This window comes from Camarhynchus parvulus, chromosome 19 (assembly GCF_901933205.1).
Source record: "Camarhynchus parvulus chromosome 19, STF_HiC, whole genome shotgun sequence".
In the NCBI taxonomy this organism is placed as follows: Eukaryota; Metazoa; Chordata; class Aves; order Passeriformes; family Thraupidae; genus Camarhynchus; species Camarhynchus parvulus.
Window position 1 is genome coordinate 3,460,991 of NC_044589.1, and position 15,284 is coordinate 3,476,274.

At 52.5% G+C, this 15,284-nt stretch overlaps 1 protein-coding gene across 5 annotated transcripts in view; it reads right to left on the bottom strand.

Moving 5' to 3' along the window:
* LOC115911534 (S-adenosyl-L-methionine-dependent tRNA 4-demethylwyosine synthase TYW1-like) overlaps positions 1–15,284 on the bottom strand; it is a 97,287-nt gene that overhangs the window by 37,642 nt on the left and 44,361 nt on the right. For all 5 annotated transcript variants that reach the window (XM_030962580.1, XM_030962578.1, XM_030962577.1 and 2 more), the window contains 2 exons: positions 11,117–11,294; positions 6,991–7,126 (listed from right to left, as the gene is read on the bottom strand). In XM_030962580.1, coding sequence (XP_030818440.1) covers positions 6,991–7,126; positions 11,117–11,294 — 314 coding nt within the window. The remainder of the gene's footprint in view (positions 1–6,990; positions 7,127–11,116; positions 11,295–15,284) is intronic.

The following is a 15,284-nucleotide window of genomic DNA, read 5'->3' on the forward strand; positions in this document are numbered from 1 at the left end:
AAAATCCCTTTCCTTGCTTGCAGTGCTTCTGTCTCAGCTATGCACTCCCTGTTCCACATGAGCAAACACATCACTCCTGCAGATGTTTTGTCAACTTGTCTTTCCTGAAATGCCAAATGCAAGGATCCAAAGGAATGGATTCAATGAACCCAATAAATGCCTCTCACCTGTGAGAGCTGCTGGGGATCACTCAGTGAGGAGAGAAATCCAGAGTTAATGCATTTAGCAACTGGAGCATGGTGCACTGCCCTGCCCAGGCCCAACCTGAGCCATTCAGCCCTGTCAGCTCAGCTTCATGGGCTCAAATAAAACCTTGGCTGGATGCAAAGCACAGCCCCAAGTTTCCCTTGCTGCCACAAGCAGAATTTTAGGTTTGTTCTTTCCTTCTGGAGAGTTCCCATAAAAGCACACACAGGCTCAGCCTCCTCAGGGGGCCTGTCCATGAAAACTGCTCTAGTTCACAACCAGAGAACAAAAATGTGACCAAATGTCCCCAAGGCCACAGAGGCTGCTGGGGGGCTGGGAGCCCCCAAAACCAAGTACAGAGCAGGGAACAGCCCTGGGCTGGTGGTTGGGTAATAAATAACCTGGAAGGGGAACAGAGACTGGTTTGAACCAAGCTCCCTAAAAGCCAAGGCTGGCATCTCTCAGGCAGCTTCTAGAAGAGCTCCAGGCAAAGGAGAGATGCTCTTTAATAGAGGGTAAGAACTGCAAATGCTCCCAATATTTCAGCAGCAGAAAAGCTGGGCAAGCTGGAGAATGTCTGCTGCCTGAGGAGGGAAGGGATGGATGAGTGCAACTGGAAGGGGAGGAGGAGGAGGGCCCTGCTACTGCCACTTCCCAAGGCCTTGGGAGAGGTAGGGGTGCCCTGTCCCCACCCCGAGGTGGCACTGGGCATCCTCTGCCAGGCAGGAATGAGTGGAGGGGCTTCACCTGGGATGATGGATGGGGAGAACATGGATTCCACCCCCTGCCTGTGCCTCTCTGGGTGGCCACAGAATCCCCCCTTCCCCAGCCTCACTCTCTGCCTCCCCAGCACGCACAGGACAGCAGCTGCTGGAATAACACATCCCTTTGCCTGGAGCTGTGGTATGAACATTTCCCCCCTTCCTTGGCTGCAAGCAAACCAGGAGGGACTGGCACAGCCAGAGCAATGAGATTTCGCTCCCTCAGCAGCCAAGCATGTTGCTGAAGCCTGGTTTGGATTGCTGTGAGGACACTGAAAGGACAGGATGGATTTCAGAGGCAATAACTCCATATCAATATCATACCTGTGTCACACTCCTCAGGCTGCATTGCCCAAGGCTTTCACCACAAGTCTCATTAGCAATCCCATTAAAACAAGAACACAGCTGGTGGGAGCATTTACTGTGCAGAAGAGTCAAATTCTTCTAAATTTATAGTGGCAAAATTGATTACCAATTCTAACATCTGTTGCAGATTTTACATTTAAATTCTCCTTAAAAAGTCCCCCTGCTCAGAAACACCAGACATGGCTCCCCTCCCCCAGGAGCCACATAAATTATCTCTCTGCAAATCAAATCTGTCTTTTCATAAAAACAATTGTCCCTGTCATTTATTACATAATAATCAGCCCCAAAAGCTGCTGAGGACATATCTCAATGTATTTATGCTGTTTGTAATCACACAAAGACAAGGGTAACTTGGAATACAGGATAATGTTGGGAAAACCAAAGAGAGTCAAGTAAATAGCAGCAGATGCAAGGCTGGGAATGTTTAAATATCAAACTGGTCTCTTCTTCACCCAGGAACATAACAAGAGCTGCCTGTGAACAATGTGAAAATGCAGACCTGGAGACAGCAATGGGAGCTGGTTTTGTATCTCATGCCTTCCCCTGGATAAACCTTTCCTAGCACCTGCCAGCAAGGAACATCCAGCACCAAACCCAGGCACTGGCAGTGTGTGATATCCTAGCACAGGCAGAGGGAACCATTTCCCTTGTTGAACTTTTTAATAAAGGAAAAAACCCCGGGGTCTGCTCCACCTCTCCCAGCGAGCCCTGACCCTGGTTCTCCAGGAAATCCTGATCCCCTCAAGCAGAAAAAGAGTGAGGACAAGGTTAGGTCCCAGATCTGCAGCAGTGCTGTGTGTGATGTCCAAAGGCACAGCCTGAGCTCCTGGCAGCGCCAATCAGCTGCCTCCTCTGCTTTGTGACCCTCCTGGAAGGACAGGAAGGACAAGGTTCTGCTCCATCATCAGTTCCTGCAGTGCCACACCATCCCATTAACCTGCAGGGCTCATTCCTGCTCTGTGCATGGCTCCAGGCTGCTTGAGAGGACATTGGCACCTGGCCCCTGCAGGTCCCAGCAGCTCAGCCCTGCCTGGCTCTGGCAGCACAGCAAGTCCTGCCAGGCCAGCCCCTCCAGGAGGAGCTCAAGGGGTACAGACAGAGGAGGTGACACCACACCAGGGCTGGAAGATGTTCCTCAGAGCACGAGTGACAGCAGGGACCTTCAGCCAGAGCTCAGCAAGCCCATGGACACCCATGGACCAGAAGCCACTTATTCAAGAGCTGTTTTGCTCACCCCAGGTCAAGAGGAGCATTCCCAGCAGGTCAGGGAGTGATCCTGACCCCCTGCGCAGCCCTGGGGACAGCTCTGGGTGCTGTGTCCAGCTCTGAATCCTCAGCACAGCAGGGACAGGAGCTCCTGGAGCGGGGCCAGCTCAGGCTGTGAGGATGAGGAGGGCCTGGAGCATCTCTGTGCCCAGGAAAGGCTGAGGGAGCTGGGGCTGCTCAGGCTGGAGAGGAGCCCCAGCTGAGAGGGGCCCTCAGGCCTGGGTGTCCCTGTGTGCAGGGAGGGGCAGAGCAGGGCCCAGGCTCTGCTCCAGGCCCAGCAGTGGCACCAGAGCCACGGGCAGGGCCTGAGCCCAGCACTGCCCCTGCCCAGGAGGCACAACTTCTGCCCTGGGCAGTGCCCAGCCCTGAGCAGGCTGCCCAGGGAGGGGCTGGAGTGTCCCTCAGCGGGGATACTGCAGAGCCCTGTGCACACAGTGCTGTGCCCTGTGCTCTGGGATGGCCCTGCCTGAGCAGGGAGGTGCCACCAGGGACCCCCTGGGCCCCTTCCAGCCTGGGGTTCTGTGAAGGCAAAAAGGCCCCCCAGAGCTGCTGCCAAGGGATGTGAACCATGAACAGGACACATGCTGCTCTGTCCATCATCATCTTCTACCCAGGTGTTTTTCTGGTGTTTGGGTAGAAATCCACAAGAACTTTGTCACACTGGGTCACTGCATCCCCATTCCAGTTCTCAGCAGGAGATTCCCATTTGTCCCAGCCAATGCCCCTATTGCTTGGGAAAACACTTGGTGATTTATGGACATCAACCAGGACAAATTCCCGAAGTTCCTCAGCCTGCAGAACTTGGTCCAGTCACCCTGAGGGAAACAGAGCCCAAATCAAACACCAGAGAATCCCAAATCTGACTGGGGGGTGATGAGAGCTCACAGACCATGGGTTGTTTTCTGCTCAGCATATCTGGTTAAAGGTATTTTGGGAAAAAAGCATCAACTTGATACTAAAACCTCCAGGGATGGACAATCTCCCCCTTCCCTCCTGAGCTGGACCCTCATCATTGGTTTGCAACCCATTCCTCACTGGATATGGATCAGGAAGCAGCAATGGCTGGAAGAAACATCTTTCAGCAGAGATTTCTCATCCTGATGCTGAGACAAGGATCCACCCTCAGTGCCTGCTCCAAGCACTTGTCTATCAAGCCAAGTCATCTCTCAATCACTCTCACAAACTCAACGCTGTCAGAGGGTGAGGCTCCAAAACTCAAATGTGGTGTTTGGGAAGGGCACAGTCTAAATTGCACACACTCTTGTCTTTCCTTTCCCTCTCCATTTAATTTCAGGGGTAGAGGAATCAGGACAAGAAACAAAGGAGCCTTTGGGAGTCCACCTGCTGTTTAACATAAACTCCTCTCTCAAAAAGTGCTTCTCAGCACAGAAAATGTCACATGAAGATCATTTCAATGAGAGCAGCTCTAGCAAGGATCAAACCTGCTCCAAGCAGCAGTGGACAAAGGGGGGGCTCGTGTTGTTTGCTGCAGAGAGAAATAGCACAAAAGCTTTTTATCTTTTCTTCCTGGGCTTCCTTTGAAAATGGATGTAGCAACTAATCCCCAACATGTTGGATGAGGCTTGTCAGATCATCCTGGGAACAATTTGTTATTAAATTCACCCTCTTACTGAGGCTCAAGAACTTCGTGCAGGAGTTCAGTTAAAAGCATGAAATCCATTATCAGCATAACTGGGCCAAGGCCAGGCTGGATGGGGCCTGGAGCAGCGTGGGCTGGTGGAAGGGCTTAAAATGGGGTGAGTTTAAGGTCCCATCCAACCCAAACCATTCCAGGATTCTGAGTTCTATAACCACCTCACTGGGGCCCATCTTTGCCTAGGCCCTCCCGTATTTAACAAGGCCTGGGCTTTGGCTGGAGGAAAGAGAACAGCCAAGACAAACGTCCTCTCTCCTTTCTCACTTAAAACCATGTCCTTCCCTCTTCCTTTCCCTCCCATTTCTCACTCTGGATTTCCAAAGCACAGGATTATTTTGCCACTACCTAGCCCTGCAGCCCCAGGCAGGGAGCAGAACCAGCTCCTCCCAAACCCCACAAGGGTGATCACAGCAGGTACAACTCATGTTCCTATAAACTCCCTTGCCCACTTTTATTTTTCAGTGTGCCCATGACTGCTCAGCAGTGACTCAGATGAGCTGCAGTGCCAGCTCCTCTCCACCTGGGAAGGACTGAATCAGCCTCGAAGGGATGTCAGGCACTGGGAAAAACTGGGATTTGTATTTGTTTCCAGATAAACTAACATCACTTCCCCAGTACAGTGCAGCAGCATTCCACACCCAGCCTGGAGAAGGGCCTGCATGTCCCAGGAACTCACAGGTGCTTTGGCTGCCACCACCTCCCATAGTCACAGTCCCACAGAACAGCTCCTGCAGGGCAGCTGGGAGGGAACAGAGAGCTGCTGCTGCCCTGGAGCACCTGGAGGTTTTGGGTACCAGAATCCTGAGTTTGACCAGTGCAGGGCTTGTCCCCTGTGCTGGCACTGCTGGGGCACCTCCAACCCAGAGCCAGCCCTGGGCTCCTCACGACAGTGCAGACCCTGAGGGGCTGGAGCATCTCCAGGGAAGGGGCTGGAGCCCCAGGAGCAGCTGAGGGAGCTGGGAAGGGGCTCAGCCTGGAGCAAAGGGGCCCTTGTGGCTCTGCTCCCAGGGAACAGGGGACAACGAGAAATGGCCTCAAGCTGTGCCAGGGGAGATTTAGGCTGGATATTAGGGAAAATTTCCCCATGGAAAGGGTGGTCAGGCACTGCAGGGGCTGCCCAGGGAGGGTTGGAGTCCCCAGCCCTGGAGGTGTCCAAGGAAGGGCTGGGCATGGCACACAGTGCTCTGGGCACAGCTTGGACTAGATGGGCTGGGAGGGCTTTTCCAACCTCACTGATCCTGGGATTAAGTGAAAACCAACAAACAGCAGCTTCCCCAAGAGCTCCTGCTGTCCCCACATGTGATGCTGCCTCGTGCAGCTGAGCAGGGCTGGCAGAGCAGGGTTTCAACTGGAACAACCATTAATTGGCTCTTGTGTTATCAGTGTTTCAAGGACCCTTCAAAGTGCAGTTGCTTGGAGGAGAAAATGCACCTGCTAGTGGAGCTGCTTTCTCCTCTCCTCTTCACCTTGACCAGGGTATTTTTAGCTGTATGGACAGACTTGCCAATACTTTCACCTTCAATTGTTTACAAGGAAACTTCTCCCAGTAATGAACACTCAGGGTCAAGAGAGGCAGCAGGAAGGAAATGATGGGCAAAAGCAACTTCCCAAAAGGCTTTTGAAGTATTTTGTGCCTTCAGTACTTTAGCTCCACTTCTTTCCACAGATTTCCCTGCTCACAGAGAATTTGTTTGCACTTGATTTCAATGCCCTCAGTGTTTGGCCTGAGGTTTTGCACAGCAGAGCTGCACCTCCACACACAAAGCACCTGACCATGCTGCCCACGTGCCTTTGCAGCAGAAAGTGCCACTCAATTCCTCTGAGTCTCACACATCCACTAATCTAAGTTCCTTTGGCAGAGAATGGTCCAACACCACCACCTGAGAAGGCTGGAAAGCTCATTATTCCTACAAAACCTCATTATTCCAAAGCAGCAGTCTCTCCTGGCTGTTCATCCCAGCAGGTAACGTGTCAATGGCTGCCAGATCAGTAAACACAGCCCTGGCTCCCACCAGAGCCCAGGAGCAGGAACAAGAGAGGCAGACATGGCACTGTTCTCATCCCCTCATGTGCTGCTGGGCCCAGGAGTGCTTCCCTAATGACTCCAAAGCTCACCTGTCACACAGAGCCTGAGCTGACACCACCCCAGGGCCCAGGCTCTGCTTAGCTGAGTCCAACACAGGGCACAGCCCCCCTGCTGCTGTGCTCAGATCCCCTGGGCTGGGTCAACCTTCCAGAAAAAAGAGATTTCTCTGGGGCAGGAGGGTGACAGAGCTACCAAACTCCAGCACACGCATTTTAATGCCCCTCACGTGCTGCCATTTCAAGGGAGCCTCTGAGAACCAGAGCAAAGGAACACAGGGGGATTTACAACTCTTCCCTTAATTTCCAGCTTTCCTTCAGCAGCCTGTTTTTAGTGTAACCCCTTTGTCAGGAAATCTATTATTTGATAATCTCTTCATCCCTCACAGCAGCTTTTAGTCACAGCATTTACTGCCCCATTTGGCACACACATTCTGCTCTGGAAAACCACCCAAATCTGCTGCACTTCACACACCTGAACGCCCCAACCACAGAAACATACTCCCAACACACCCAGAACCCACTCCATGGTCCATCTTAGAGCCTCTCAAATCTTCTACTTCTGCAGAAAGTAGAAGCAGGTAAGGTGAGAAGGAAGAAAAAGAGGTGGTGAGTCAGCAGAGTGTAGAAGGAAGGAAAAAGCCATTTAAAAATCCATTCTTAAGTGGGTACCTTTTCAGCTAAGGCCTTTAGGCTGTCTAGAAACCTCTGCCAGAAGTCCTTGAAGAGGGGTCTGTCAATCCTCTTCAGGCTCTCCTTGGTGCTGGCATCCACACTGACGTAGAGCTGGGTCACAGGCTCCAGCCTCCTGCAAAGGGAAAAGGGAATTGCTGCTTTCACAAACCTGCAGCTTCAGTTTGTGCTCTCCTACAAGAACAGGAACTGGGCAGTGTTTCCAGGGAAGGTTCATCTCTGCCAGGTGATCACCATCAGCAGCAAGGTGTTATAACCCCAACAAACAGCCCCAAGGCTGAGAAGTCTCACACAGCCCTTGGCTGACAATGTCTTTGTCATTTCCTCCCTGCACCAGGACACATTTCACTCCAGTGGAGCTGTAACACATTGGGAAAGGCTTCCCAAAGGAAGGGGTTCAGCTGAGGCACAGAGAGGTTCTGCAACCCACAAAGCTGTGCCCTTTCTCCACGATCTAATTGACCCATGGGAAAACAATCCATTCAACAGAAATGGACATCAGGAAGAATTTCCCCATGGAAAATGGGGGGCTCAGGCACTGCCAGGGGCTGCCCAGGGAGGTTTGGAGCCCCCATCCCTGGAGGTGTCAGAGGAAGGGCTGCACGTGGCACTCAGGGCTCTGGGCAGGGATTGGGTACAGCTGGAACTCGATGATTCTGGAGGGATTTTCCAACCTCAGGGATCTGTGACTCTAAATTCAGCCCTAATTCAGCCACTTCCTACTGCTGGACATGCTGAACTCCCCTGACCTGCAGCAGGATCATCAGTGACATTTCTGAAGGGATAGCAAAGCTGTTTAGAAAATAAAGGCACACACAAACCACAACCATGTTCTCCTTCCACAGAAATCCTGGAGCAGAGCCTTTCTGGCCACAAGTGCTGGGAGCCAGCACTGGGAACTCCTGCAGGGACTAAACCTCCTTTGCTGTGGGAAGAGCTTGGGTGGAGGCTGATCCCTTCCATAAATGCCAAGGGAATAAGGGAGGAGCAGCAACACCACAGCCCATCAGCCAAAGGACCAAAGGGATTAAGAAGAGCCTAGAAAGGAGCTCCCTCAGAATCCCACATCACTGAGGTTGGAAAAGCCCTCCAATGTCACCAAGCCCAGCCTGTGCCCGATGCCCACCTTGTCACCAGCCCAAGGCACTGAGTGCCACCTCAGGGGTGGGGACACACTCACGATGGAGACAGAGCCTTTCCCCTGGCATTAGTGACAAAGGCAGGGAGTGTGACACACCCACCCCTCGTGGCACCTCCCACCCCGGGGCTGCAGCATCAACCACCCCATCCCAGTGTACACAGAGCTCCCAGCATCTGGGGGCAGCATTCTGGGAGTGTTTTGTGTGAAGTCTGCAATAAGCAGGCACCAGTCCCAGCTTCATTTGGTTTTCTAGAGAAGATGAGGAGAAATCAGAAGTGATTGTTCAGCTGCCAAACTGCCACCTAAAAATACACTGTCACCCAAAGGTGACAGGGACAAGAACTGGCCAGAGTGAGACTGACCAGAGCTCTTTGTGTCCAGAAAAATCCACTCAACCAACCATGGGAACACATTCTCTGTGTGTGTATTTAGACAGCAACACAAAATAATCCAGAACAAACTGAATGTTTCAGGTTAAAATTTCAGTTTTTGTAAACAAGTTTGTCTGGACTGGCAACCCAAAGCCACAGAGTCCAAAATGACCAAATGTTCTGGGCCTAAGTGAAGTGCTCAGTTTCCAGGAATACTGACCCAAACTCTTTCTTTACTCAGTGCTGTCTTTGCTTAATTAAAAGGGGCCCTAGTGAAGATGGAGCAGGTGCTTTACAAAAGAGGGGCTGAGAAAAATCATCTCTTGTCAAACCTAGGGACAGGCAGGAGCCAGACCCACAGTCAGCATGGGGGAATGAAGGAATTAGAAGAGATCCAAGGGAGGGATTTCAGCCCCAAACAGGAATGGCTCACAGGGCTCTGCATGGCTGGGATCTGAGCCCAGGTGAGCTGGGTTCTGCCAAGGGGGAACAAGGAGAGAGGGGCAGCCACATGTGCAGTGAGAACAAGGACACAGACTGCTGTTCCTGGGACAGCTCCAGTGCAGAACAACAGCAAATCCAGCTGTGTGGCACCAGGAAGGATTTGCTAGCTCAGACACCTGAGGTGAAATCCAGGAGACCAAATCCATGGCATTTACACAGGGATGTGGGCAGGAATCCTGAGCTGAAATCTTCAGCTGAGCTGTGCCATCAAATAAATCCACTTCAGGCCTCCAGCCCTGAGGTGGCTTCACCAGGCAGGCAGGACAGAGCCCACAAGGACCAGGAACAGCAACATCAAAAATGAGCATTTGCTGGTGAGCATTAATAATCATCTGCTCATTATTGGCATTATTATTGATCATAAAGGCAAACCCACACACGAGGGGTGTTCACAGCCATGGGTCAGAGACAGGACCAGGTACAGGAGCTCACCTGGTGTAAAACCTCCCTCAGTTTATTGTGAGCCTGTGGCAGGTGGAGCTGCAGCCCAAGGAGAGGAGGAGGAGGAGAGGAAGGCACAGGGGGCACCCACTGGAGCCCCTGTCCTGAATCCAGCCACACCCCAGGCCACACTGCTCTCTCCCAGAAGGGGTTGGGAGGGACCTTAAAACTCATCCTGCCATGGCAGGGACACCTCCCACTGTCCCAGGTGCTCCCAGCCCCATCCAGCCTGGCCTTGGGCACTGCCAGGGATCCAGGGGCAGCCCCAGCTGCTCTGGGCACCCTGTGCCAGGGCCTGCCCACCCTGCCAGGGAACAATTCCCAATTCCCAATATCCCATCCATCCCTGTCTTCTGGCTGTGGAAGCCATTCCCTGTGTCCTGTCCTTCCATACCTTGTCCCCAGTCTCTCTCAGCTCTCTTGCACCAGAGGTCACCCTGCCTATTGCAGGATGAACTTTTTGACTACAGCTCCTCTGCTGACAGCACAGAAGTGAGCTGGGTGCCAACTTCAGTTCCCATATTAAGCAAATCATCTGCTTTGATGAGCCAAAGATCAGTTGCAATTTTTAAGACAGCAAGACTAGCATTTTATCCCCTTCTTTTTTGTTTCTTTTTAAAAAGATTCAGCAGATCCGAAAAGTGCAGCTTCAAAATAGAGTGTGTGCTCTTTTTAAACTGCTATATTTAGGAAAGAGCAATTTCTATCTACCAGGCACATAATACATGACTTAAAGTAACTTGATTACACAATTATTCAATCATTTGGAATGCCTTTGTAGTGTATAATTACTCACTCCCAAACTGCCTGCAGTCCCCCCTCAGTGCCAGATTCAGACCACGAGGAGTGCAAGGGAAGCTGTCCCAGGAGCACAGAGGAGGAGCTGGCATGAGCTGGGTGACACAGCAAGGCCACCCTGGCCACAGCTCCACAGCTCCAGGGCTGGATTTGCTGCTGGTCCCAGCTGCTGGGGCTCTGAGCAGCCCCAGCCTCCCCAGAGCTGCATTTCCCCACGTGCTGCACTTCCTTTCTACACTTTGGTAACAGCAGCCTGGATGCTCCAAAGCATCAGAAAAAGGGATTCTATTCCTTTGGAAAGACTCTGAAAGAGTTCATTGAAGTGTTTGGAAGATTTCATTCAAGTCCCCCTGAGGGAGGTAAAGCAGATCCCACTTTGCTGATGGACATGTGCTTGTCACCCCTCCTGATCCTGCTGGGGATGCTGGGCAGAGCTGTGGGTTGAGCCTTTACAGCTGCTGCTCTGGGGTCAGAACAAAGATCAACCCCAAAGGGCAATCTCTGAGCTCAGTGCCCTGCTCTGGCTGGCAGGAGGACAGAAATTATTCCTGCCCCAGGCACAAACCACAGCTCACTCACCGCTCCCCTCCTGCCACCCCTTCACAGGTGCCACATTCCAGCCTCTCCACTTCCAGCAGCAACCACAGTTTGTTTAGGAGGTACAGAAAAAATCTAACTGAGAGGGAGGAAGGGCTGAGAAGGAGCATGAGGACATTGAGGTTACAATCAGGTGCTGAGGGGGATTTTCATTGCCAGTGCTTGTGCAGAGCTGACTCTGAGGGGCACAGAATGGGATGAGGACACAGGTCAGCACTCCAGTGTTTGAGAAGGAATTTCCTGCAGCTCTTACCTGATCTCCTCGGGGAACTGGGCGTTGGTGACCAGGAAGGTGGAGATGCCCTGCTGGTGCAGGAGCCTCACCAGGTGGTTGATGTGGGGGTACATGATGGGCTCCCCCACCAGGGACAGGGCACAGTGCTTGACTGCCAGAGCTTCCTCCAGCCGAGCTGCCTTCACTCCTGACACACCTGCAGAGGGGACAACACTCTGAAATGAACAGTGCATGGGGCCCTGAGCAACCTGCTCTGGGGGAAGGTGGAAGGAACAAGATGATTTTTAAGGTCCCTGCCAACCCAAACCCTTCTGTGGCTCTGTAACATATCCCCCTCCCAAACATCTGTATCCAAAACACACCCTGGCACAGGAGGGCTGAGAAGAGCAGCTGGAGCCCTCCCAAAGCACAGGGGACACCAGGCCAGAGCCAGAGCCAGGGAGCAGCTCTGCAGCAGCCAGAGAGCAGCAGCACCCAGAGCCTGGGCTGGGAGTGCCCTGGGCACTGCTGAAGCAATGTGCTGGTAACACCTGAGCCAAGATCAAACACTTGAGCCAAGCTCTCCACTGCTGAGGCCTCGGGATGCTGCTGAGTGCTGAGACACAAGCACACAGGGCAGCTCAATGCCACTGCAAGCAGGTGTGTTAAGAAAGCAGCCCAGGCCATGGCTGTGCTGCTGCTGGTCCCTGTGGGCCTCCAGGAAGGGCAGCTGAGCCCTTCACAGCAAGGGACTGAATCCAGGAAGGGCAGCTGAGCACAGCTCCCCAGGCACAGCAAGGGACTGAACCCTGACTGCAAACACAGAACGTGCAGCTCCACAGAGGATGTGATCAAAAGAAAACCCAGCACATGGCACGGTCCTGAACAGCCAGAGACCTTTCAGAAGGAAAACAGAAGGAGCTCAAATGTAGCATCCATGTGAAAACACCACCTGAGTCCCACTCCTGATGCCCATGGGAAGCAGGGGGAGCTGGATGTTCCTCCAGCCCACCCACACCTGACCAGGTGCTCAGGACCCCGGATGAAATCAGCTGTCTCCAAACAAGCTTTTGTTCCCAATCTGTCACTTCACATTTCCCTGACGTGCCTTGATGTACTCAAATCCTATCTGAGGCTTTAGATTGGGGGCTGGTCTGTTTTAAAGATAAAAAACAAAGCCTGGAGTGTGAATCCAGGTCCTCAGCTCCCTTCTCGTTGCCTTGACGCTGCAGTACAGAAAATTAGAGCTCTGCTGCAAAGCCCAGATAAAAGAGGTGTTTGTGGATATTGCTCCAGCCTCACGTAGCAAAGCTGGTTTGGAATCAGAGCAGGGCTCAGTGCATTTTCAAGCAGCCAGGCTCAGTCCCGAGGAAGTGACAGGACTAATGGTTATTCCATAGAAACCTGACAGCACTAAATGAGAGCTTTATTGGAGAAGAAAGCAGCGTCCCCAGCACACGCTGAGATTAAAGGACTAAGTTTCATATTCCTAAAACTACTGTAAGTCAGTTTTGGAATTAATTAATTTCTCTCTCTCAGCATTTTTCATCTGGACTCTCATAATTAGCCTGCCAGCTTTATAAGCAGAAGAACAAAATCCCAACACCCCTAAAGTTTGAGCAGAACTTTCCCAAAACAGTTTACACCAAACCTGGTACATCCACCCAGAGCAGAGAGTGGGTTTGTACACAACCATTTGAGCACACAAATCACCAGCCAGGCAGGGATAAACTGCCAGGATTGGTGTATTCCAGGAGGGCAGGGACTCTCCTGCATCCCTATGGCTCTGCTCCTGCCATCAGCCCCCAGCAGAGCACATCTCCCTGGAAAAGCTGATTCCAGCTGCTCCACTAACTTGGGAAAAGGCAGCACGCCCTGGCACAGCACCCTGGGGAGGCTGGGGGCTGGTGCCCCTGTAAGGACCTGAGCAGCCCCACAAGAGCCTGGGGGCCAGGGGGATGAGAGACCTGCTCTATCCATGCTGATCCATGGCTACTCTGAGGATTTCCTGGGACAGGTCATGCATTTCTCTCTGGCTTTTTCCCTTTATTATCAGACTCCCACTCTCCCATTCCTGAGTTATGTTTCCATGCTGTGTGTGCCCTTTGCAAGGGCACAGAGATTTACAAGTCACTCCCCAGAAAAATGTATTCATCAAATAAACTTTGCAGCCTCACTCCCTATCAGCGAGGTGTCTCTCCATCATTTAATCCAAGAGAGAATTATGGGGCTTTAATGGCTGTGCTCTCCAAACCCAGCACAAACTGTGGCAACACTAAAGCAGAAGTGATTTATCATCACCCACGGGCACCCAGAGTATGAGGGCTGTCCTGTAGGGTATCCTAAAGGATAAAAGGACACAAGAATTCTGGTCCTTCAAAGGAAATCTCATTTTTACTGCAATGGCTTATATGAATAAAGCACCAGATGAGCTCACCAGTTTCTCTGGCCCATGGAATGGGTGTGTGGATGGATCTGCCTGCAAAGCTGTGGGACTGGGACTGGAAAGAGCAGCACCAATCAATTCAAAAGGCTCAGGGAGGTACCTGAGCAGCACCCCCAGGCACTCCTGAGGAGTCCCTAGCTAAGACCCTAGCTAAGACTTTTGATTCCCCAGAAGGCCAAACAGCCCAAAGTCTATGCCAGGGGCCAGGGTCCAACACCTCAGCCCTGCTGGGACACCTCTGGAGTCCCTGTGGGTGCCCAGCCAGTGCTGCAGGATCAGACACATCAATGCTGGGAAATGGAGAAGGAATCCAACCATTCCTCCAGCACTGCAAGGTCACCATTAACCCCTGTCCCCAAGTGCCACATTTCACACAGTTCATAGACCCCTCCAGGGATGGGCACTCCACTTCCCTGGGCAGTTGTGCCAGGGCTGGACAACAAATTCCAGGAAGGAATTTCCCCAATATTTACCCTGAGCCTCCCCTGGCCCAGCCTGAGGCCGTTCCCTCTGCTCCTGTCCCTGTTCCCTGGAGCACAGCCCGACCCCCCCGGCTGTCCCCTCCTGGCAGGAGCTGTGCAGAGCCACAAGGGCCCCCTGAGCCTCCTTTGCTCCAGGCTGAGCCCCTTCCCAGCTCCCTCAGCCTCTCCTGGGGCTCCAGCCCCTTCCCTGGCACATGCCAGCCCCTTGCTGTCTTTCTTGGAGGTGCCGCAGCAGTGCCAGCACAGGGGACGGAGCCCGGCCACGACCCCTCCTCCCCTCCCCACAGCAGCCTGGGCCACCTCACTGCTCCAGCAGGTGGTTCCTGTGCTTTTGCTGGCGTTTTTCTCAAACATCACTCCCAGTAAAGGCCCCTGGTGTCTGTGCAGAGCTGCCAGGCCCGTTCCTCCAGCCTGGCACTGCACATGGGGACTCTGATCCTGCCCGAGCTGAACCTTTGCCTGTCCCCAGCTCAGTTCACTCCTTCTGCTCCTCCTCAATTTGGCTCTTGCTGCTTCCACCCTGACAACAGTTCCCCACACACCTGAGGGAAGAATGATGTAAAATTCACTACATGGAACAGGAGCTCCTGGGCTTCTCTTACTGATTTTTCTTCTCCTTAATAAACCTTTGACTCACAGCAGCTAGGACAAGAACGTTGCCATCTAGCACTAGAAAAATAAACCAGCTTTTCTTTTCCCACTTAACAGCACAGCTCTAGTCCAGAGCTTTTCTGTTTTCTCCTTTCACAGATCCAGGTCAAGGGTAACTGTGCTCAGATGCACAGGCACATTTCGAGTAATATTTATGAATTTGTTTAACAGAAAATAGGCTCCAAAAAGAGAGAACTGGGATGTCCTGACAGGCCCCCTGACACTTCAGCAGTATTTCAGATGCTGAAAAGTCCATCCATAATCATTCCCTCTCCTCAATCCATTTTGGGAAGACAGCAGGGTCAGGGAATGAGAAGGTTATTCCTCAGCGCAGGGTGATAATGGCTCTTCTCCAGACACCTGAAAGCCTCCAGGGCTGGAGGGGCCCCAGCTCTCCAGGCCCCACCCTGGCTGAACAAGCTCATTTTGATGTGTAACTTCACCCTCCCAAACAGAAACCAAGTCTGCTGTCCCTTCTTCTGGGGACAGGGACAACAGACAGGTGGGACTCCAGCATGGGCAGATCTGATCTCCTTCAGAACCTCCCAGTGCTCAGAGGCACAGAATAACTGAGGCTGGGAAAACCTCCAGGATCAGTCCAAACATTCCCCAGCACTGCCAAGGCCAC